The sequence below is a fragment of the Parasteatoda tepidariorum genome, chromosome 2 (genome assembly GCF_982258835.1).
Source record: "Parasteatoda tepidariorum strain Cologne lab strain chromosome 2, Ptep-v5.0, whole genome shotgun sequence".
Lineage (NCBI taxonomy): Eukaryota > Metazoa > Arthropoda > Arachnida > Araneae > Theridiidae > Parasteatoda > Parasteatoda tepidariorum.
In genome coordinates this window covers 68,621,509-68,646,940 of record NC_141756.1, presented here as the reverse complement: position 1 = coordinate 68,646,940, position 25,432 = coordinate 68,621,509, and the positions used below count along the sequence as shown (strand labels likewise).

Sequence of the window (25,432 nt, the reverse complement as noted above, 5' to 3'; positions counted from 1 at the left end):
CTACACTACTTTCAATTATCAATGCTTTAGATTAGTGCATCTTTACCTAGCATCAAGCAGTTGATGTAATGATGTAAGGTTACCCGATACAAATCTGTTGGTAATCGTTCTAGCTTTGTATTAACTTTAGACTGTAAAATTCACTGTTTAAAATTTTACGATGTAATTTTTATATGGAAGAATATGCTTTTTTTTGTCATGGGATATTTATTCTAAATGAACTATGCATATATTTTACCCAATTTATGCTTGTTGACATATTTATGACTGCTTTTTATTTTTATTTTTTATTTATTTGTTTTTTTATTTCTTCTCAGAACCATCAACCGTCCACCTGTCTCGATGGAGTCCGGAGAATCGAGAAGAAGACATTCACAATACTATGTCCTGTTATCCTACTGAGTCTCGAGGTTTCTTCTGGAATTGGACCAGAGCTGGACATGTGGCCGTTCACAAATGCCCGAATGGAGCCTTTGGTAAGTAAAAAGAACTGCAGAGTCTAAACATATTTATTATAAACTTGTCTTTGCAGTCATTAAATTTATGACAATTCCGTTACGGTAGCAAATGGAACAGATAATTAATACTCTGCTTGACACAATTATTTTGATAGATATATGCTTGTTTCGACAATATTTGAAAATTATAGCGTGTAATTGACACAAAGTTAAATTTTTGAAAGTGTTAATCTGCTTGATAAATGCAAAATAATTTTATAGAAAAAGAGCTACATAATTTCTCAATCGTAAGCATATTTATCACTAACTTTTCTTTCAGTCATTAAATTTATAACGATTTTATTGTGATAGCGAATAGCCAATTGACACAGTTATTTTCATAGATATACTCTAAGTTTCATATTCATTGTATTTTCGAATTTAGTCTTACACATCCGCAGATAAGTTGATTTGAAGGTTTTTTTTTTTTTGGTACCATCTGTTTCCTTTTCAATTATCTTCTTTAGTTTGAAGCTTTCGAATCTGCTTTGTTCGATTTTAAGAATTAAAAATTATTCCAAAGTGTTTGACAGAATCTTTGTTTCTGTTTTAAAATTGAGTTCCACCCGACCATTCCCGCTATTATTTTTCCCCCCTCCTTTGATTTAACGAAAATTGCTAACAAATCTAACGTGCTCCTATGGGATTAGAATTCAGAAGCTAGATGCGAATTGCAGTTCAGTTTTTTTACAGTTGCTGCATTGCAACTAATGGTCTCATCGTTTTTTTACTAGGCTATAAAGTCATTATTTATGCATGTTCCTTACAGATATATTTATCCAGTTCGAACTTTTCGAACTCCCCCTTGCCCCTCAGGGAATTCGAACAGGGGGGCTTGTACTGCGATCTGTTGGTGGCTTTTGAAAGCAATTACAGTAATTTCCCGGCGGCGCCCCCTACCAGTTTTAGTAGGCCCCAGGTGATGTGGGCCACTCCTGGGATTGCTCCCCTGCATCCGAGTACATCCAATCAGAAATGGTAATGTGGTTCTCTTTTCCTGCAATATGGCGGGCAAGATGAAAAAGTTCCAATCCTCTTACTACATAAACAAGAAACTAGGAGTTTATATAGCCTGTCCTGCGGGGCATTAATACAGCTAGCCTCAAATGAATTAAGCCCAGTGGGGGTGTGTAGATAAACATACTCTGTTTAGAGCGGCTATGGCCAAGTGTTTGTTCTAGGCTACTGCTGCTTAATAGCTCAATAAATGCGCGTTCATTATTATTCCCATTGCTTCCCACACCCTTTGACAAACTGCTCCAGACTTCCTAATGAAAACTCTGGATCTCCCTTCCTCCAGATTCTGCGTGAAGGCAACTTGAGTAATTTTTTTTAAAGAGTTGCAAGATTTTTCTTAAGAACTTCAATGACAATCAAGGTAGATTAATGTATAAAAACGTCAGTTTTAGTTTAAATGGTAATAAATATTGGCCATAAGTAGATCGATCTACAAAAAATGTCAGTTTTAGTTTCAACAATTAGTCTTTTAGTTTCAACAATTAGTCTTTTAGTTTCAACAATTAGTCTTTTAGTTTCAACAATTAGTCTTTTAGTTTCAACAATTAGTCTTTTAGTTTCAACAATTAGTCTTTTAGCTTCAACAATTAGTCTTTTAGTTTCAACAGTTAGTCTTTTAGTTTCAATAAGTAGTCTTTTAGTTTCAACAATAAAGTCTTGTGTACAGAAAATGGCTGTTTTGGTTTCAATGGTATTGGTTATCTATAATATCCAAAAATCGATTGATCTACAGTTGATAAGAAAATAAGTTTTAGTTTCAATAGTTATCAATATTAGTCAGAAGTAGATCCATCTATGAAAAATGAGTTCTAGCTTCAACAGTAACTAATATTAGTCAAAACTAAGGTCTATATAAAGAAAATGGCAGCATTAGTTCCAATGGTATTAGTAATCAATATTAGCTAAAAAATAGATTGATCTACAGTAAATGTTAGTTCTGGTTTCATGGTAATCAGTTATAGTCAAAAATTGATTCTATTTTAGGACAGTTTGTTTCAATGATTATGTTAGTCGAATTTTGAGTTTTATAGTTAGCTCTCGGGCCATAAAATGAGTTTCTAAAACAGTTTATCTAATTTTAAAACTGTCCAGTATTTTAGTACTTGATGGTTCAGAGATTAGCTTGTTAAACGTGTTTCTTCGGTTGAGATCTCGGTGATGGCCAAATATTTTTTCACTAATGTTCTAAATTTTTACAACATAAACTGCTGTTTGTAGAAAATGCAACACCATGAAAGAATCATCAGAATCAAATGAAATTTAATGCAGAAACGACTTGTACTGATACAAATAAATGATGAAATTTTCAAAACAAAAGAAACAAATTAAGCGTCCGAAATCAGTATTTGGTGCAGCCACCACGCGCTGCAATAAGTGCTGCTATACGACGTGGCATGGAGTCAAACAGATGTTGAATATCTGCTTGAGGAAGAGAATTCCATATCGCTTGTATGCGCAACCAAAGTTCGTCTTTGGAAACTGCAGGACGCGGATCACGAGTGAGACGCCGACCAACCATATCCCACACGTGCTCAATAGGCGACATATCCGGCGAATAAGCAGGCCAAGGAAGAAGTTGCATGCGTTGTGCTGAACAGAAGTCTCTAACAGTCCGCGCAACATGTGGGCGTGCATTATCCTGCTGAAAGATAGCTCCAGGGATGCCTTGAAGGAAAGGAACGACTTCGGGCTGTAGCACTTCACGGACGTATCTGTTGCTATTGAGATTACCCTCAATTCGTATCAAATTGGATCGTCCATGATACGAAATCGCACCCCAGACCATAACTCCGGGTGTTCGACCACTATGTCGTTCAATAATACACTCAGGAAGGCAGCGTTGACCGGCATAACGTCTAACACGAACACGGCCATCATGGGTCCACAAATTGAAGCGTGATTCATCTGAAAAGACAACTTGGTGCCAATCAGCTCGCCAGTCTCTGTGCTCAAGAGCCCACTGCCGACGCAGCCGTCGATGATCCGCCGTGAGGGGAATCCTGTATAATGGCACCCTTGCACGCAATCCACGGCGCAGCAGACGACGACGAATTGACGAAGCCGACAATTGTACACCTGTAGCAGTAGACCAATGTGCTGCCAGCTGCCTGGAGGAAGCTGTGCGATCATTCACCGCCATGCGGAGCAGGTGTCGATCATCGCGCTCTGACGTCACCTTCTGTCGTCCAGTGCCTGTTTTTCGAGTTGTTCGGTGCTCGTCGGTCCACTGCTTCCAAACTCGCATCACTGTGGAACTGTTCCGCTGCATACGAGCTGCTATTGCGCGATAGGAAAATCCTCCTTCTCGAAGGCCGATTATCCTCCCTCGTTCAAACTCCGTAAGTTGCTTGAATTTCTTATTCTTCCGTCGTGGAGGCATACTCAGGTCTCACTAAACGTTTGCCACTAACAAATAATCATAGACTATTTTCAACGTCCCGCTACAGCACTTTATTTATACGCTTTCAGCATCAATTCAGAGGGCGCTGCGCGCGCCACGCACGCGCGATGGCTCTGAAACTTTATTAATTTGCATAATATCCTATAATTGACATTTGCTGCGAATTTCATTTGATTCTGATGATTCCTTCATGGTGTTGCATTTTCTACAAACAGCAGTTTATATTGAATTTACGATAAAAAGTAATGGCGACTTAAGTGCCAGTACTTTAGCTGTAAACTTTTATATTTTATTATATATCTATCAGTATTTGTATACAAACTTTAGGAATAAAATTAAAATTTGAATCATTTCTAAAGCATTTGTTACTGTTTTGAAAATAAATAATAATTATGACTTTTTTTCTTGCTTGTTTGCTTTAACGTCAAGAATATAATTTCACTAAATTCATTCAATGGTTTATTAATTACTGCTAGACTATCCGAAATCCAGCTTTAATTTACGAACTACAATTTTCATTTTGCTTACTACAAATCAAATTAAATTAGTCGCTGTGTATAAATTTTACACTATACATTTCCTAAAATGTTCTCCAAGGGTTGAAACTATTTGTTACCAACATTAATTTGCTGCATATTATCAAATGGATTTCAATAACAAATTTCTCATATTTACTGACTTAAATGATCGGTTCTATGTGTTCTAGTTGTGCTTTTGCGAAATAGTCATATATTTATATCCCACTAGCTTCCGATCTAATCCCGAACTGTTTAAAATTCACGAAATACATAACCTGCTCCTTTTGGAATTATTCCTTCTAACGGTTAGCGAGATATTGCCAAAATCCCCCCCATTCAAAAGCATGCCAGTGTAATTGGATAAAGGGAACGCTATGCCAATGCGAACTGCTCCTGGAGTTTTGGAAATCCACGTTTTGAATAAATCATTTCCATATTCTTATAAGCTGGATTCTTGGACCTATGTACTGAGTTTGATAAACAGGCCATTTCCATTTTGGGGTTCTGGGACTCTTAATAAGTTGGCAGTGCTTGCGATGGTCCATCAGTGTTTGAGAAAGCGTATCTACTTTCTGCTGTCCCCAGAAGCCAGTTAGCCAGGACTGGATGTTTGCTTGGGAAAGATACATCCAAAGTTGTTTGTTTCTGTTGGGGAATCGGGTAGGTATTTGTTGGCAGAGTATGTTCTGGACAAATAAATGTAATGGCTTTTCTGCGGAAATTAAGAGGAGGAATTCCCCTGTGGTTGTAACTGTCGATGACAGATTAAAAATATTTTTTTAAATTTCAATGATGATTCAAATTTATTTAATTTTATGTATGTTGCTGTGATAAACCAAAATTAGTTAAGGTTAAAATTTACTTTATAACTTTGGTATAGGTTCAAAATATTTCTTAAACAAACCTGCGCTTGATTCTTTTTTTTTTTTTTTTTTTTTTTTTTTAATATAACTATTTCTGACTACTTTCTGACTTATTTCTTCCTTCAACATATGCAAATGTTGAAGGAGGATTTTAATGTTAACGGGGGCAATGGTGAATGTTGATTTTTTTTTTTTTAAATTTCACGCTTTCTTGCTTAGTCCGGCAAATGTTTTCATTGTATTCATTGATGGTAAATGTTGGTTAATTTTTTTTTCGGTTATTATTAATATTTCTGACTTCCACTGGCAAATGTCTGTGTATAAGATGTGCAAATTGATTGTGAATGGTAATTTTATTTTTCTTATAAATTCACTACTTTTTGCCTTACACCGGCAAATGTCAACCTGTGCAAGTTGTTAATATTGATTATTTTTTTAAATATCACTATTTCTTACTTAGACTGGCAAATGTTTGTCTTCACTATTCTTTAATGTTAAATATTTTTTCTCGTTTAATATTATTATTTCTCAATTATACTGATAAATGTCTGCATTCAGCATGTCTATTTTCATAAAAATAATATTTTATTCCTTAAACGGGGTTGTTGAATTTTTTTTTTGAATGCTTCTTTACTGACATCTAGCAAAATCTGTATAGATCTTAAACATTGGGTATTATTTATAACTGTTGCTTAATCTCCGGACGATCACAATAAATTTAATGTAAAAAAAGAGAAAGAAAACTTTAATTATTTCTTTTATTTTTACCGGATTTTATCTAACATAAAGCATTTCTTATAAGAATCATCTATGTTTTAGTGGTTCATTAGAAAAAAAAACAACCTTTTTCTTTGAAAAATTTTAAAGTCAGGCAAAGAGATACAAATATTTTCGTATTCTCAAGAACCATCCGCAAACAAGCATATACCTTCTTCTCTTCGTTAAATCTAAGAATGGACCCTTTTGAAAAAAGCATGGAATAAATAAAAACATTCGATGTTGTGTGTTTCGTTATTCAGGGGGTGTTTGAGGCGAAGCTCGAACGATAATGACCCTGTTCCCTACCACGTGCCGCCAAAGCTTTTGAAGTTGTTGCGAGGAAGTTGGGAAAAAAGTAGAATAAATGAAGTGAAACAAAAATCACAATGAATAGAAAGTGGGAAAAGGTTTGGAATTTTATACAAATACAATTAATCGTTGTCTTCCTTTCAGTTGAACATTTGAATACTAATGTTCTGGGGGGCCATGACAATGACTGGGAAGCCCTTAAATTGTAAAGGAAGTTTTAAAAAAAGACGTAAAACAGCAGGTCTTCCTGAAGAATCTGAGGTACTTTATTTTCTAGCAGCTAGAACATTCTTTTTTTTCTTTCGTACTTTTATTTGTCAGCTAATTTATTATATCACTATCTTTGGTTGTTGCATTCGTAGTATTTATTTTTATACTCTATGAAAGGCTTTAAAAATTTTTTTTAAAACATATAAGCTGAGATTTTTTAAGTTTCGATACATTTAAATTTTTTATTCAAATATTTTTCATTGATATTATATAATCAATATGATTATATAATATTCTATAATTGTAGGTATACATATTTTAACTCTATTTAAATCTTTACTATTATAATATTTGCTATGTATTTTTATTTTATAACCGTCGTTGAATAGCTGACCCAATTTTTAAGTTTACGACTACTAATATTCAACTCCGTAGCCTTGTAATTTTGAACTGAATAAAAAAAATTGTTGTTGTAGTTAATTTACGCCACACTAGAGCTGCATAATGGGCTATTGGCGACAGTCTAGGAATCATCCCTGAGGAGGATCCGAAGACATGCCATCAAAATTTTGATCCTCTGCAGAGGGGATGGCACCACCGCTTCGGTAGCCCGACGACCTGCATGCAAAGCTTAGCACTTTACGGTAGCACAGTTTAACGAGGACCAATACCGCACACCCTCGATTCCTAAGCAAACTAATCCAAGTTGTTACCCACCGCAGCCAGTGATGCTTGACTTCGCTGATCTGCTGGGAACCGTGACTTAACCATCAGTCCACTGCGGGACAAAAAATGTTCAAACTATTTTTTTTATTAATATTTGTTTCTAACGAATTTTTGATTCATTACCACGCAAATAAAAATATAACCCAACTAGAATTTATGTTAAATTAATATGATTTTGTTAAAAGACACTCATCCAAAACATATGTTTTAATTTTATATTTTTCACACGCAGAGCAAGGCAATAAAAAAGAAAATTGTCACCCTAATAGAATATCATATAATAAATTTTATCAAATTTGATAGCTGATCGAAATGGTTTAGTTTATTTTTCCTGAAAAATTACTCTTGACACGTTTATTTCTTGAAATAATTTCTTGAATATATAACCCTTGACTATTTGTTGTAGGACTAAGTCTTTTTCTCTGTTTTGCTGCAAATGCTAAAAATAAATATATTTATTCATTAGGAAATGGCAACTCACGTAGTTTGCAAACATAGCACATCATTCTATTTTGTTGTGTAAAAATTTGAGAGTGTAAGAAACTGACTTGATTATGCAGATTTCTGTAACAAAAGCCACTGGCTACGTTTGATACTTTGGGCTATCTTTAAAAAACGCCAAGGATTCTTCCGTAAACAAATTTATATTTACTTTAATATTCCTTCTTGTAGTTGTGTGTTTTGGCGCATTTTAATAAGGTCTAACTTTTCGTGCGTTAATGCTTTGCTGGTTGTAGAAAATACGATCTTTAAGCTATGCCGTTCTTCTGCGTTTTATTCTGAACTTAATTATGTTTACTTTTAAAGAATTGCATCTACAGTAATTAGTGACTGAATTTGTTTAGTTTTTAATTATCTAATTTTGAACTTAAACTTGCGTTTTTGATTGTCTTCTTAACGAGTTTAATTAATTTTAGTGTGTGATAAAATTTGTTTGTTTGCTTGATAGTTTCTGTTTACAATTAAACAATTTGAGAATAAATCCGTTGGAATGTCTCGAAAATTAATTTTCGACGCGATTTCTTTTTAATGATATTATTATGCACAACCTTTATATCTATCACATTTTCGTTATTTACTTCAATTTTATTGATACCTTTTTAATAGGAATAAAGAAGCTATTCAGCTGAAATTTTAATCCTTTTTAAGTTTAGTTTTGTTTAAGAGTACACAATTGGGATTGGCCAATTCATTTTTATGTTTTAATTACTGTGCTGTTATTTCATATAAAACTTCCAGCGTTTAGATTTTATTAGTTACAGTCCATACACCAAGACACATGGGTTAAATATAACTAATCTTTTATTATCAGAATCGCAAGTAATCGAGTTCGAACATGATGAGAGAAACAAAAATTGCTGTAAAATAAGATTACTTTTTGTGGGAATGAAAAAAAAATTTTTTTTTTAAATATTCGAACACAATTTTCATTTATAATTTTTTTTCCACAATAAACGCTGCTACCTTAGTAGTATTTGCTACCCAAAATAGTTACAATTTGAACGTTTAAATATTTCTCACAAAATCACAGTTTTTGTTGTATATGCTTAGATGTTCGATTACGATTGGATATTTGCAAGCGACGTCACGCGTGGCTCAGCTAATCAGGTTCACCACACACCACGTGCGTCACTTGTAGTTATTCAATTAAATCTGAACGGAAAATAGATTCAGCCTGATAATGTACCTAATCCTTAAAGCTGTAACATTAACTGTAACACTACACGCTCAATCACGTGATTAGATTCGACTATGTAATTAGTTGCAAGTACCATATTGCTAATTTATAGTATTATTAAAAATCTATATTTCTAATTACGATTTCTTATAGAGTAAAGCTTTTGCACCAAACAGTTCTAACTATCTGTAATTCTAAACTGGTAAATGATGTAATCACTGTAACTGCTTTAACTTTGCTTCAGAATGCTCCGAAATCATTGAAAATTATTGCTTCAGATTGTCCCCAAAACATCCAAAAATACTGCTCAGGATTGCACCAAACCACTGAAAATTGCTGCTTTTAACTGCTCCCAATCATAGAAAATCGCTGCTTCATACAGCTCCAAAACCGATGTAAATTGCTGCCTTAGATTATTCAACTATTGAAATATGTTGCTTTAGATTGCTCCAAATCCATAGAAAATTCCTGTTTTAGAAAACTGCTGAGTAATCGAATATTTCTCCTTTGGTCTGCTATAATTAAAACATGAAACCTCGAATCACATCACAGTTAAAAATTTAATTAATTCAGAATAATTATCTTTCATAAATTATATCTCTTGCATAATCATATCAAATGACTGTAAATTTATTAGTTGTAATCATAGAATTGTACTTAAAACGCAGTATAACAGTGCTCAGTACTACAACTACTAAAAAATAATAATTCTTTTTTGTTCCAGGTCGTGTAAAGTGGCGTTGTGATGCCGAAACAGTGCAGTGGATTCCAGAAACTCCCGATTTTAGTGATTGCAGCTCTCTTTGGGTGGAGAATATAAAATCCAGGGTAGGATATCATTTTATTGTTACATTTAAAAATGTAAAATTTTTGTACCATTTCAGGGGTCTGTTTAGAAGGAATTTGGGTCCGTTAACGGACCCTTCACAAAATATCTTTCCATAAAAACGGACCCTTCACAAAATATTTTAACTTAAAAACGGACCCTTCACAAAATATTTCAACTTAAAAACGAACCCTTCACAAAATATTTTAACTTAAAAACAGACCCTTCAAAAATTTGTTTATCTTCATTATTATTTTGTCAATCGAATAAACCCTTTCCAGGGCAGAAAACAGGAAAGATGGATGTAAACGAATTAAGTTTTGTCTTCGGCAGACGATTCTTCCATTATTCGTCCGAAATGAATATTCTGCGTTCAGCAGTATAGGCTAAATATCAAATGTTGCATCTCTAATTTAGAAGCAGCAATTGCTGTTTATTTTTGAAAATTTAATTTTTTTATTATAATTTTACAGTGCCGAGCATAATCTTGTTTCTATTTACAATTTAAAAAGTCCTTGAAAAAGTCTTTTTTTGCAATAACGGACCCTATTTGCACAAATTCATAAAAGCGGACCCTGGTTGAAAGAATGTGAGTAATTTTTTCACAATTTCACGAAAAACGGACCTTTCACAAAATGTCTGGACAGACCCCTGCATTTTCATTACTTGTACTTTGGAATGCCCACATTGGCAGTCAAAATCCTTGTAAAAACATTGCGAACTTAAAATTATTCAACATATTATGAAGATATTATATTTTTTATTATTATATGTTTATAATTACTTGAAAAAAATAGAAATATCAATTATCAAGTATTATGAAGACATAGTATTTGTTACTGTTTCGTGGTTCTCAGCAGTAGGGGGCAGTGTCTGCAGATGTTGTACAACTTCTGGTAGAAGATTCGCTAGCATAGTCTATTTTTTTAGCAACATCTTACAAGACAATAAAATCAATGAAATGAAAGTTTTCAAACTTAGCCTCAAAAGAAAAAAAAAAATTCCATTTATCTATAGTCGCATAATCATAATTTACATATTTTGATTTGCTATTCAAAGCTTTTGATTATTAGCATGACTATATATTATATGGTCATTAACCCACAAATAGTTAATTGTATTGTTAAATATTATCAAAAGTCACATTGAGCTTTTTTATTTTTAATTCAGAATTTTTATACCTTAAATAAATATTTAACTCATTTTGCTCTTTTTTTGGTGTCGTAAAAAATATAAAAAACAATTTTGTTTACCATATAAAAACAGCTATTGATTTAAAGCTGTATTGATAGCGAGAAAACACATGTGAGTTATATGTGACCGCCGTACATCTTTTTCGATAAATGTGTAAATACTGTAATTTAATTTTCAAATTTCTTTTTTACACTTTTTATAACGCATTCAATACATTTGCTAAATTGGTTTATTCTGATAAGGGTTCTTTCTTTTCCTTCCTTTTTTTTCATAACTACTCTTAATTTCATTTTTAGCGCTTTTTTTTCTTCTTAATTCAATCGATTCTATTCATAACCTACCATGCATATAAAAGGTAGATGAATGTTTTTCAGAAATAATTTCACATGCACACAATTCAATATAAAGAATGTATTTCTTTGGAAAATTCTCAAAGGACATTTATTTTTACTGCAAATTTCAACCATTTTATTTTCCTTCGGCTTTTATCTTTCATTTCCTAATCTGATAAAACTGTTCACTCCAGGATAAATTTAATTCTTTCCTTTCAAAGCGATTAAATCTTGGAAAACGGTAATGTTTATCTTTTCGATTATTGATTCGCAAATAATGATTTTTTTTTAAAAATTTTTTTTCTTTATTCTCATATACCTACTTTTTTTTCCTACTTAGAATCTAAAATGAATTGAAAGTAAAAAAAATCTCGTCATGTCATTCTCTTTTTCTGTGTTTCATTTCACTTCATAAAAGGGTTTTTAAAAAATATCGTTTGCGATTTTCGAAAAGTAAAAACGATTTCGCAATAGCGAGTTTATGATTATATGCAGTAATTTTTTCCCTTCTTTCCACATTTTTTTGTTCGTTTAAATTTGTTTATTTTAACATTTCCCCATGGGCGCTCTTTTTCAAAAAAAGATTTTTTTCCGTCCTTTGCAAATGCCATAAAGTGAAATTCTTTTGATGCTATTTGAAAAGGAATCTAATTTATTTATAACTAAACTGGGGGGAGGGGAGCATGTAGATTGCTGTATCTGTACCGCAAGAGATTACTCTGATTAAAATTCCCTAAAAATATTTCCAGTTTTTCCTTTTTAATGAACTGTCTCCCTTTCTGCTCAAAGCAGTAAGCGTTGTTATAAATGCATTACCATTCCTTAACGTTTTAGACTGATTAAAATGCATTTCGTATTTTTTCTACTTCCTATTTTGTTCACAATAAACTTCTACACGCACATGCAAACAAAAAAGTTGAATTTGATGGTTTAGTAAAAAAATAAAACTGGACATCTAAATTTATATCCTTTTTTGTATATAAACTTAATTTTTAGCATTAAAGATTTTAAACATTAAAATTATTAAAACACATTTTCAAAATTTGTTTTTAAGGCTTTAAAATTATAAAAAAAGTAACTTTTTTCCTGCAAATTATTTTATCAGCAACTATAGTACGTAATAATCGAAAATGGTATATCATATTAGAATATTTTTGTTTCAAAAAGAATATTTTTTATTTAACTTAATTATAGATTGTAGCAATTCAATTCATTTTTAAGATCTTTTAACTGTTGCATTGAAAACTGGATTATTAAATTTTTCAAAAAATGTTCATTTGGAAATGAATGCTAACTTTTTATTTATTTGTTTATTTACATGGCTCTTAGGTATTTTCGGTAACTTTCATGGATTCTAAATCACAAAATTACAGAAGTCCATTTAAAACTTTTGATAAATACAGTCTTCCGACTTATTCTATTAACTATATTCTTTTTTTTATTACGGATTTTAGTGTAGAATACGGAGTTACAGAAAGACTTTCAGAACTACCGGTTAGTCCAATTCATTTTTTTTTTTTTAAATAACTACTAAAGATTATCTATACTTCCCACGGGTTTTAAAAACAGCATTGCAGAATATCTTTGTAAACTACAAAAATGTCTATTCTTTATTATGTTATTTTACAACTATCAGGATACGAGCAAATCGTAAGTCAAAACTTCCGTTTATCGAAATCTTCTTTAGCTTGCAAAAGTCTCTAAAACAAACATTTAAGCAAATAATTTTGCAAAAAGAATTTAGTCCACTTTATGAGTCAGCTTTTTTCATGGACAGTTAGGTATTGATTTTCCTTTTATTCTTTTTGGAACTTAAAAAAGAAACCTTCGTTCTTACAAATGGATTTACGAGTCCTGTTTTTGGAGATAAATGCTATAGGGATTTGTTTCAACACCTATCGAAAGTGCACGTGGCATCCGGAATCGATTAATCGATTGACAAGAGCAAACAACAATCGATATCCAAGCCTACAAGTATTAAACCCCCTATCTGACCAAATGACACTTTATAAGAAAATTTTTATGACTTTCTATATGTAGTGTACCGATTTTAGGGATATTCTACGATTTTTTTTTCCATCTCTCCTCTGCTATTTTATGTTTTGTAAGGGTGGGCCCTTCTGAAGTAATCATCGAAGGGCACGTGCACCCCCGCACAGCATCGCTGCCCGGAATTTGTTCTTTTGTGCGAATATTGGAAAGTACTTCAAAACAGCTTTAGTCCTCCCTAGAAGGAAATTACTATTCTGAAGAGGAGGTCTGCAGAGAAGCTGGAGGATTTTAACCACCACCCACGCATCCTCGACCCCTCTTTGCGACACCCTACATTCCCTCAAATTCTTGAGCTTCGTCTTTTTGTGTAAAAGCAGGCTATTTTTATGTCCTTTTGTTGTGTTGCTTTTTGTCCATTTCTTTCTTTTTTTCTTCTTTCTTTTAACACATCCTGCAATATTGCTTTATGGAGAAAAGAAAGAATAATAGCGGTTTTTGCAAAAGTTCTTAGCTCTGAGAAAAAAAGAAAAAAAAAACTTTATTGCTGTAATCGAAAATGTAGAAATGAATTTTAATACATTTTGTCCTTTTTCACTCATATATTTATGCTATTTTTATTATTCTTACTAGCCGCCTAAGGCGGCTAGCTGTCCGCCTCGCTAAAGGTTTTCACAAATAAAGTTTTTTAAAACATAGCAGGAAATCGGAAGATTAGTGTACAATTGGGTATACTATAGCCTACGTCACAGGTTGTGTTATTCCTACTAAATTTAACCCATGAACGGCATTTTCTGCGAGCCTAACTTCAAGCCACAAATAAACAAACGAAGTGTTTGATCGTTTAAATAGCTGTTTGCCAGATTTTATTGCATTATAAAGAAAAGTAATTGATATTCGATTTTTGATTAATAATTGATTTATGTGGATAGTGGCATTTATGTGGATAGTGGCATAGAATTTAGCATTGCGTCATGGTAAATGTTATTCCTACTAAGTGGAAGTAGTTGTGTTTTTTTTATATTATACCCAATTAAAGTGTTCCTGTGCTGCAATTTTGTCTTCATATCCAGTTCTGCTGCAGACGAAAGTTAAACTTTTCTCTACTTTTATATATGTAAACGAATGCGAACCTTACAATTAAATTACTAATTCCTTCGTATATTATTGGTTTAAGTTGTCGAAAATTAATATTTCAATAGGAAGGTTCGCATTAGCATACATTTATAAGAGTGGAGAAAAGTATCTGCATTTTTTAATAGTTTTTTGAATATGGCTCTTTGAAGACGAAAAAGCATAGATTGTCTTACAAAATGACTGATAACTAAAAAACTAATCCAAATTTTTGAAAAAGAAAGAAAATACTTCTTCATTATGTCAAAACACAATTATGTGCCGAATTTCGTGCCTGGGCGAGGATTCTGGGGCGATATATTGTGATTACAGACACACACAGCCGCGTTTATTATTATGTATAGATTTGATTGAAATAAAAAATTTCAGTAACAGTTTTTAAACATTATTATTTTGAAGTGAAATGGGCATTATTAAGAAATTCTTGAATTCGATCCGAAATTTAATCATCATATCGTTTTCACTAACCTTTGAAGAGATAGGTAGAAGAACGTGTCCAGTGATAGTTTGAAAACAACTATTACTCTGTGTAAGAACATGTTTTATCTTTTATCGTGCACCTATAGTTCTTGTATTCTGTAAGCATTAATTTATTATACCAAGAAGGCAGTTTATAAAGAGCTTCGTGGTGTTTGTACACAAGCTCAAGCTGATTTTGTCAATTTCACTTAACATAGCTTAACACGTTCTTCATTTATTCTCTTGTTTTATTAGAATGTTGTTTTTTAAACAGTTTCATGATGTTTCGTTACATTATAAAGCTATTTTTTTCAAATTTAAGGTTGTGCCACTTAACATGTTCTTTAATTAAGCTATTATTTTTTAAAAATGTCTCAAAAACATCTTCAGGATGTTCATTTACGTTCTAAAGCTTATTTTGTCAAATTTAAATTTGTATCTCTCAACATATTCTTCGACTAAGCTTAAGCTGTTCTTATATAAAAATATCCTTTTATAACAGTTTCATTATATTTACATACATTCTTAAGCTGATATTTTTTAAATATAAAGTTGTGTCACTTAACATTTTTTTTATAAACAGCTTTACGATTTTCGTATTCATTCGAAAACTGATTTAGACAGTTATAAGAATTTGTCATTCTACCACTAAGCTCTTTTTTTTTTTTTTTAAAGAATATCCCTTTATATACTGTTTCGCGATTTTTTTTTAAAATTCTGAAGCTGATTTTATCTAATTAACTGATGCTTCACTTAACTTTCACTTTTTCTATATTGAGCCATTCAATAAATCGAGAGTCACTTTAAGTTGATTTTGTCTAATTGACTGGTGTGTCATTTAAAGATTTAAACTTTTAATATATAGGAATGCGGAAAGTTGTGTACCAAAAGGTATCAACTGTAAGACTTTTTATCAGTTAAAGTTTTTTTGTTAATTTTAAATATTATCATGTTAGTCATTTCTTAAAATATCAACGCTAATTATACCAGTAACTTTCACCTAAGCTATTTTTATAAAATAGTAGTCTTCTTTGGGATTTAATTTGTTTACTTGGGCGGGGATAAAAACTGCAATATCCTGCCGAAAATAACGCCCGCTCGACCATCTTCTCAATCAGAAAACTCATCAAACGTTAATTAAAATGATTATTTTTAGTTCCTCCACCAACTAAAACAAACCTCAAAAGAGATTAGTTATTGTTATATGCCAATGATAGCTTCTCATCTTTACTATAGAAGCACTCCACCCAAACAAACTGACCTCGCATGCTGGAAAATATCGATATCAACGTTGAATGTTCGATTATTTTGACTCCCCCACCCTTTAAGTTCAGCCGCATTTCCACAAGAGATTTCAAAACCGCCCGAAAATCACGCATAACCCAAAATCCTTTTCGTTTTCTGTATGCCCGGGCAAATAAGAGCCCCCAGGGAAAAGTGAGGAACACCTCATTAAGATTAGCATTTAATTACGGAGCCACGAAGATTGATGGAATGGAAGACTTCAGATAATCGTGGGGCATTTTACTCGATTAAACAACATCGCCCTCTGTAATTGGAAGGTCTTTTCGCACCGCCATCTTGATGGACCCTACTATCTTTTGAACTTTTGTTCGGGACCTTTGGAAAATTCTATTGAATGACTTTCTATGAGTGGGTGGATGAATTTCAAATTTAAATTTATTTTCTAAAATGATGAGTAGCCGCTGCTTCGTTTTAAATTTATTGCATGTTTTGATGAAAGTTGTCTGACCCCTTGTGAATAGGTTTCTGTCTAAAAATTGTTCCCGAATTTATTTTTTTTTGATAAATTTACAGTAAATAATGTTCTCGCTCGTTTCTGAACTATTAAAATCATTTTCAGAATTATTTCGAAAATGTTTTAAAAATTATATTATTATAAAGTTTATTATTATAAATAATATAAAAAATTATAGTAGTCTGAAATATTTCGAAATATGCAATTATCTGACTATTAAACTCCGTTTTATTTTTTATTTCAGCTTTAAATTGGCTCATGAAGTTAATAATATATGAATTTAAAATAAATAATATAATACAACTCATTAGATTCGCATTTTTTTGTTACTTGATATATTTTTTAATTCTCAGTTAATTTTATCCGTGTAACTTTTATATCATTCAAAATCTAAGCAATAAAATATACTATTTAACATATTTTTTGTCATGTTTGTTATGTTGTTAGTGTACCTGGCAATATATTACATTGCATTTTGTTATTAATACAGTTGATTTGCTTTATTCTTATAATTTATGTGTCTAACGAAAACTATGTGTTTTGAAAAAAAAATACAAAATTATTTTCAAAAGGCACTATACATCTATCAATATTAAATTATTGTATTAATGCGTAGACGAAATTTGCAATAAATCGAGCATTTGCGACTCTGTTTTTTTTTCTTTCTAAATTATGTGTAAAAAATCACATTTTTTGTTGTAGCATGTTATAAAAATCCTCGTAAACATTCCTAATATCTTTGTTCAATAAAAGCTTCGTAAAGCACGCTTTTCATGTGACACTTATGTTAGATACAAATATATCATCAGTTATTTATTCTTTAGTATAGATTTCAATATCTGAGAACATCGAGTATAATAATGTTGTCCAAAACTGGTTTTACATTGAAACCGGTTTTATGTGTCTAATAAACACCAAGGAAAACCAGTTTTAATTTTATGTAAACTGCTGTTTGTGGAAAATGCAACACCATGAAGGAATCATCAGAATCAAATGAAATTCGCAGCAAATGTCAATTATAGGATATTATGCAAATTAATAAAGTTTCAGAGCCATCGCGCGTGCGTGGCGCGCGCAGCGCCCTCTGAATTGATGCTGAAAGCGTATAAATAAAGTGCTGTAGCGGGACGTTGAAAATAGTCTATGATTATTTGTTAGTGGCAAACGTTTAGTGAGACCTGAGTATGCCTCCACGACGGAAGAATAAGAAATTCAAGCAACTTACGGAGTTTGAACGAGGGAGGATAATCGGCCTTCGAGAAGGAGGATTTTCCTATCGCGCAATAGCAGCTCGTATGCAGCGGAACAGTTCCACAGTGATGCGAGTTTGGAAGCAGTGGACCGACGAGCACCGAACAACTCGAAAAACAGGCACTGGACGACAGAAGGTGACGTCAGAGCGCGATGATCGACACCTGCTCCGCATGGCGGTGAATGATCGCACAGCTTCCTCCAGGCAGCTGGCAGCACATTGGTCTACTGCTACAGGTGTACAATTGTCGGCTTCGTCAATTCGTCGTCGTCTGCTGCGCCGTGGATTGCGTGCAAGGGTGCCATTATACAGGATTCCCCTCACGGCGGATCATCGACGGCTGCGTCGGCAGTGGGCTCTTGAGCACAGAGACTGGCGAGCTGATTGGCACCAAGTTGTCTTTTCAGATGAATCACGCTTCAATTTGTGGACCCATGATGGCCGTGTTCGTGTTAGACGTTATGCCGGTCAACGCTGCCTTCCTGAGTGTATTATTGAACGACATAGTGGTCGAACACCCGGAGTTATGGTCTGGGGTGCGATTTCGTATCATGGACGATCCAATTTGATACGAATTGAGGGTAATCTCAATAGCAACAGATACGTCCGTGAAGTGCTACAGCCCGAAGTCGTTCCTTTCCTTCAAGGCATCCCTGGAGCTATCTTTCAGCAGGATAATGCACGCCCACATGTTGCGCGGACTGTTAGAGACTTCTGTTCAGCACAACGCATGCAACTTCTTCCTTGGCCTGCTTATTCGCCGGATATGTCGCCTATTGAGCACGTATGGGATATGGTTGGTCGGCGTCTCACTCGTGATCCGCGTCCTGCAGTTTCCAAAGACGAACTTTGGTTGCGCATACAAGCGATATGGAATTCTCTTCCTCAAGCAGATATTCAACATCTGTTTGACTCCATGCCACGTCGTATAGCAGCACTTATTGCAGCGCGTGGTGGCTGCACCAAATACTGATTTCGGACGCTTAATTTGTTTCTTTTGTTTTGAAAATTTCATCATTTATTTGTATCAGTACAAGTCGTTTCTGCATTAAATTTCATTTGATTCTGATGATTCTTTCATGGTGTTGCATTTTCTACAAACAGCAGTTTATGTAACCAATTTTACGTTGAAACCCTAATATCTGTACTTTGAACCATAATATAACCAACTTTGCTGCTACCTTAATAAATTTACCCATCCTTCCTTTCAAATTGAATCATGACATTGTAATCTAGTGAAAGAAGGGCAATAATATGATTCAACTTAGTAACATTTTGGATTGTAAGAAGTTTGAACTATGTTTTCCAAAATTTCTAGCAGTGTAGAGTTGGAACAGCATCCGTAATAATTGATACACTTTCCTAAAATTAAAATTTTGCCTACATAATTTTTAAAACGCTCTTTTCATATGAATGTGCACTTTTTTTGAACATTAAGGTATTATCGGATGTTGTCCTTAATATCTAAAAACTCTTAGCATGAGAATAGCCAGTATTATTATTTTATGGCATAAAGTAGCACAATTGTGACTGACAGTAATTCTTCTGCAGATGTCTCGCGGTGACTCCATTACATCTTTGGCTGCAGATTTGGCTCTTATCACTAAAACCAAAACTCTGATGGCTGGAGACATTGTTCATTCTGCCGACATTCTGCACAGGTTGGTGGCAGAAATGGGCGAAAGGACACGAGTTATGGACGACCCCATTGAAAGACAAAAGTTACTTCTAATATTGTTGGAGGTAAGATTTTTTTATCTTTTTTTAAAAAATGTTTCTAATAATTTATGTGGTTTTAAGTCAATTAATGCAAATTTGTTAAGGTAGTTAAACTATTTCGACGTTCAGTCTGACTATTAACCCATTGCCTTAAATTGCTGCGCTATAATAATTATGTCCCTGTCAAAAGAAAGATGTCATTGCTATTACAATTTGATCTAGGAAACTGGTAAAAAAGCTTTCTTTTTTAAATTTTCATAAAAAATATATTTTTAAAAAATTGATTGTTTAAGTTGTTTGACACTGAATAGCGTTTATTTTTGTTTAAAAAAAATTTAAGCAATTTTTTTAAACAGAAAAATAATAATCTCTCTGTATATCTTTACATATAATATACATATATTTCTCGTATGTAGCAAACTCTAGTATTTCACTATCTATTGGTAACACTCTAGCAATTGTTCATTTTGTTAAGTTGTCTTAAGTTATAATTTTAGTAGTGTTGAAAAGTTAGTTATACGCTAATCATTTATTTAGTATTTTTTATAGAAATACGAAGTTAGTTACGAAGCAATTATTTAGATTTATTTTTGATTCTTTCTGAAATGGCTGCTGAAATTTTAAACACAAACGGTGCAATGGTGCCGCATACTGTCCTATCAATTAGTCTTTTTCGAGCAATAGTTTATATATATTATATCTATCTTACCTCACGATAGACATGGGAATAATTTAAATACTTTTGCTGTTCACTATGCCCGAATTCATATTTACTGTAGTGTGTATGATTAAATGTCTGCCGGGCAGTTTTTAAATTATTACTAAAATTCAATAAATAAACTTTGACAATATCGCTTCCATCTGTTGAAAATACTTAAAATTTAAAACAAAATATATCTGGGGGCCAATGCGGCGGACAACAGCTAGACGGTGTAAAAATGTGGTTAATATATTGTTTGAAACTAATTAAGGTGTTAAATTTGGAGGAGAGGTTGAAGAATTTAGAATATTTAAATACAGTTGTGCTGTGCATTCGGCTTGGTTACCATTAAATTTTATATGCTGTGCTATAATTTTGAAAGGGATCCAAGCTTGTCGCCAAAGGTAGCTAGTAATTACATATACTTATAATATATTTTGCTTAACTTTAAAATTGAGTTCGTGCCAATTTATTTTGAATCTTTATTACGTAAATAAATTTCAATTATAAGTTTTTTCTTACCTGAATACATTCTTTATTATTATATTAAAGAACTGAGAATAAAAAAAAGAAGCATTTTACAAAATTGTAATTGTAGTTATCTCATTAATTTTCATTGTTTTTTTTTAAAAATTTTTTTTATGCCGATACGATAATTAAAAAATAGCTATTGTTTCTTTTGTCTTTTTCTCTCAAATATTTTTTTTTTCATGTTTTACTTAATCTAATTAAAAAGTGTTTCTCACCTTTTTGTCTGCTAAAGACATCGAGTCCTTAAAAAAAAATTCATTGAAAAATACCTCTTTATAAAATTAATTTACAGCCGTTTTAATCAATAAGGTTTTGATCGAAAAGAACATTAAGTTCGAAATACCTGCGGCGTAACAGGTGCTAATTGTATACTCTCCTCGCATCGAACGAAAAATTCTACAATCAATATAGCCCAACCTGTCTCTGAAAAGGGATTATTAATTTTCCATCCTAATTTTAATTACTTTTGATCTATTTTATGCAAACAAAACTTCTGAAATTGGATCCGTTGCAATTTTAAAATTTGCCAATTACTCAATAATAAAATGATGATTAATCATTTAAATTGATTTATCGACGTTTGTTCTCGGATTTAGGATATTTAAATGTTTGTTCAGCGGTTCTTGGGTTAACAGGAGCGATTAATTAGTCTTAACTATTAGAAATACTTTAGGCTGAACTTTTACGAGGTATTTTCGCTTCACCACACTCATTTGCGGTCTTAATTGAAGTTCATTTATTTCCCTCTGATTTTTCCAGGTTTCGTTGCTATGGAGAAATTTGCTATTATTCTTAACAAAGTTTTTTTCTTTTTCCTTTTAAATGTGTTTTGCGTGTTTGTAAAATATGACGATGACATTTAGACAAATGTTTTAACATTTCTTTTATTATCTTTAGCACTTTGTGACACGCTGAATCCCTAAAAAAATATTGCGAATTGTGCCCTTGATATATTTTAGGTTTGGGGTGGTGACAGGGTTTTTCAGAATTAAACAATCAAATTACACAATTGCTTATAAACTATATTTTCAGGATCATGGTTTTAAGAGACTGCATTCCAAAAGAATAAATTAAGAAAAAAAAAAAAAAATAGTGTGTGGAGTCCCTCCGCGCGTAAGAAGTGAAACTTCGTAATGTGGAAATGAAAATAGGAAGGGGTAGAAATTGATTATTAGTGAAATCATATTGTTTCTTTAAGACAAACTTTATTAACATTGCTTACAATTCACAATTGATCGCATCTTTTAATTATCATTTTCGAGTGGAGAAATATCCAAATCTATAACATTTACAATGGGATTATGATAACTAAAGTAAGATACGAAATGTTTGAGTTCTATTTTTTCAATATTTCTTGCAAAAACTGCATCAATGGTAGTTACCCCTTTGGTTGTTGGATCATTCCTACCATTTATCATTTCCTATCCAGATTTGTCTTTAAGGTAGGTTAATAATGTTTCAGCTTCAGGTAACGAGAAATTCACATTAAAATCTCCTGCAAGGATCACAGGCCGCTCAGAATAATCAATTTCTTCACCAGTAACGTCTGCCAGAGTTTGTGAACCTGCAGTGGATAATGGCAATTAAGATTTTGCAATAAATAATTTAATATCCCTCATGGCTACATTTGGTGAATTATAAATGGCAATTAGAAAAGAGAAAACCTAACAATCAATTGATATTCACAAGAGACGTTCCTTGACATAACCTTAAATCCGTCGCATTGTCCGTGGGATTGTTTTCACTCATTTTTTACAATTGTTATCCACTAAGTTTGAAAATAAAAAGTACTACCCTATTAAATTATATGTGTTTCAAAACAAACGAAAAAAATATTTATAGAAAAACAATACTTTTATGACTTTTATTATTTTTATGCTAGTGAGAACCAAAACAATATGGAAATGAATGAGGGAAAACTGGATCCTACCACGTGATTTCCTGGCCAATAAAAATGTAGCGTTAAACGTTTAACGCAACCTTGTTGGAGGTCGCATAAGAAGTATAACTTCAATAAATAAAAATTAAAAAAAATTCAAAGTATTGTTAAAAAAAATCCACGTCTTTTTTTCCTGAAAAGGCAATATTTTATTTATTAATGTTCATTTTGAAAAATTTAAAGGGCAAAACTCGTAATTTTATGCAAAATTAAAGATCATATAATTATCTCTTATTTCTTTCGGAAATATATACAATAATAAATGCATAAAAAATAATTTAAAAAATATTTTTAAGTTGGATATTTTTTTAACCACTTTGTGTATTTCCGTAAAAATCAGAAAACGAAACACTTTCAATGAAAAAAAAAAATTGTTGGTGAAAATTAACCCAGAGGATAGGTTACTGGGAATGACACGTTCGAAAAGGGAATCAACCCAACCGAAAATTCCATTTGCTCCAACTGCTGTCACCCTCAGGGCATCCCATCGTTTTTGGGGCTTAAGCCCTCCCTTATAACACCAGTATTTCATTCCCTTCTGCTTTACTTGATTGTGCTAGGGCGCAACCCTTCTGTCATTGACAGTAAAGGCGTAAAAAGACGCCCTCTCTACACTTCTATTTTCTTGTATGATTTTAGTTCTATTGTACGGCAGTTGAAAAGCGTTCTAGATTGCGAATTTCCAGTAAATAAGCAGACTGCTAATTTATTTATTTATCATTATTTAAATTTCTCCTTTATTCTTATTCAAACGTATTAGTGCACAGTTCTAATTTTGGTTTAAATGTTTCTCTTGTTTTTTTCTTAATATACTTTTGCTACAGTAGTGTGTAATTACAATGAAAATTAGTACATTAGAAATTGTCAGCCATCTTCATAGATAATGTTGCTCAATTTCCTGTAACTAAGCAGACTGCTAATTTATTTATTTATCATTATTTAATTTCTCCGTTATTCTTATTCAAACGTATTAGTGCACAGTTCTAATTTTTATTTAAAAGTTTCTCATTTTTTTTTTTTTTTTTAAATATACTTTTGCTACAGTAGTGTGTAATTACAGTGAAAATTAGTACATTGGAAATTGTCAGACAACTTCATCGATGATGTTGCTCAATTCCCAGTAACTAAGACTGCTAATTTATTTATTTATCGTTATTTAAATTTATCCGTTATTCTTATTCAAACGTATTAGTGTACAGTTCTAATTTTAATTTCAAAGTTTCTCATCTTTTTTTTTTTTTTTTTTTTTTTTTTTTTTTTTTTTTTTAAATATACTTTTGCTGCAGTAGTGTGTAATTATAGTGAAAATTAGTACATTAGAAATTGTCCGCCATCTTCTTATGTTGCTGTCTTATGATAATGTTGCTGTCTCTAAGGTTATTATTAATTGTCTTTTTTTAGGTTATCGATATCACTAATATTAATTTCATCCCTTAATCCCTTAATATTAATTTCACTATTTGCCTATTTTGACATATCTGTTAAACTTTAAAGTGAACCGAAAAGAATTTTGCATACAATTATGTAACTCGTTTATCCAAAAATAATTTAATTCAAAATATAAATTTTTAAAGCTATTTTTGTTATTTCAATTAAAAAAGGCGGGAAATTTTTGAATTGTTAGGTTTATAAATCTTTATGCTATATTTTATTCTTGTCTATTGACGTGAATTTTCAACAATTGTGTTGATTTTCTAAAATTTTATTTTTTTGAAATACTTTATATTTAAATCAATTAAATACATCATTCGAATCTTTGTTTTTTTATTACTTAAAAACACTTTCTTTAGTTTTTGTCATTAACTTTCTTTACATTAGCTTTTTTTATATCGTTTTTTAATCACGTGATTGTTAAGTGATATTAATTATATACATTTCCAAACAAATTTTTCAACTTAAGTTATTGGAAATGAAAGTATGTGTTTCATTTTCTAAATGCCTTTTTGATTAATTAGCTACATCTTTCACCGATATCCTTTTTTCTTTTTTTATGAATTCTTCAGCGTGTTGTTACTACTCTTACTTATTAAATTAATTTTTTTTCCAAACATTGTAAGCAAAAAGAAACTAACAATTTTTAACCTTGTTTCTTCTGTAATTATTCAACTTTTATTTTTTTTAAAGGAAATTCTTGTCTTTAATAAATCTTGCAGTAACTTAACACAAGTTCACTTGCAGAATCTGTCAATCACTCTCGATTTTTTTTCTTTTTTAATCCAATGTTTTCCACATGCTGCAAATCCAATAACACCATCCTTACTCCTTTCTAAAATATTTTTTTTTACATGTGAAAAAAAAGGGAACATTGCTCATTAATTTTCCCTAATGAAACTTGGTAACATATATTCATTTCGCTATGGTTGTAAAGCTTTTTACAAGTGTAGCCCTTTTTTCTTCCTCAAAAACTGGTTCTTTTAGAAATTATTTTAACCTTTATTTTTTCCCGTTTTTACTATCCTTTTGAACATGTCCCCGATATTGATTTCATATCAGAAGGTGGTAATTAAGAGAAAAAGGAGGGAAAAATCAAGGTAATGTTTTTGCAAATTCGCGTTTTTTATATCTTCATAAAGACTAACTTTGATGGATATTCCCTTTTTACTTAATATGGCTTCATAAC

At 32.0% G+C, this 25,432-nt stretch overlaps 1 protein-coding gene across 6 annotated transcripts in view; it reads left to right on the top strand.

The window, feature by feature from the left end:
• Positions 1-25,432, top strand: part of LOC107451346 (latrophilin Cirl) — a 266,378-nt gene that overhangs the window by 145,018 nt on the left and 95,928 nt on the right. For all 6 annotated transcript variants that reach the window (XM_087157480.1, XM_087157483.1, XM_087157479.1 and 3 more), the window contains exons 6-8: positions 318-476; positions 9,703-9,806; positions 19,475-19,666. In XM_087157480.1, coding sequence (XP_087013606.1) covers positions 318-476; positions 9,703-9,806; positions 19,475-19,666 — 455 coding nt within the window. The remainder of the gene's footprint in view (positions 1-317; positions 477-9,702; positions 9,807-19,474; positions 19,667-25,432) is intronic.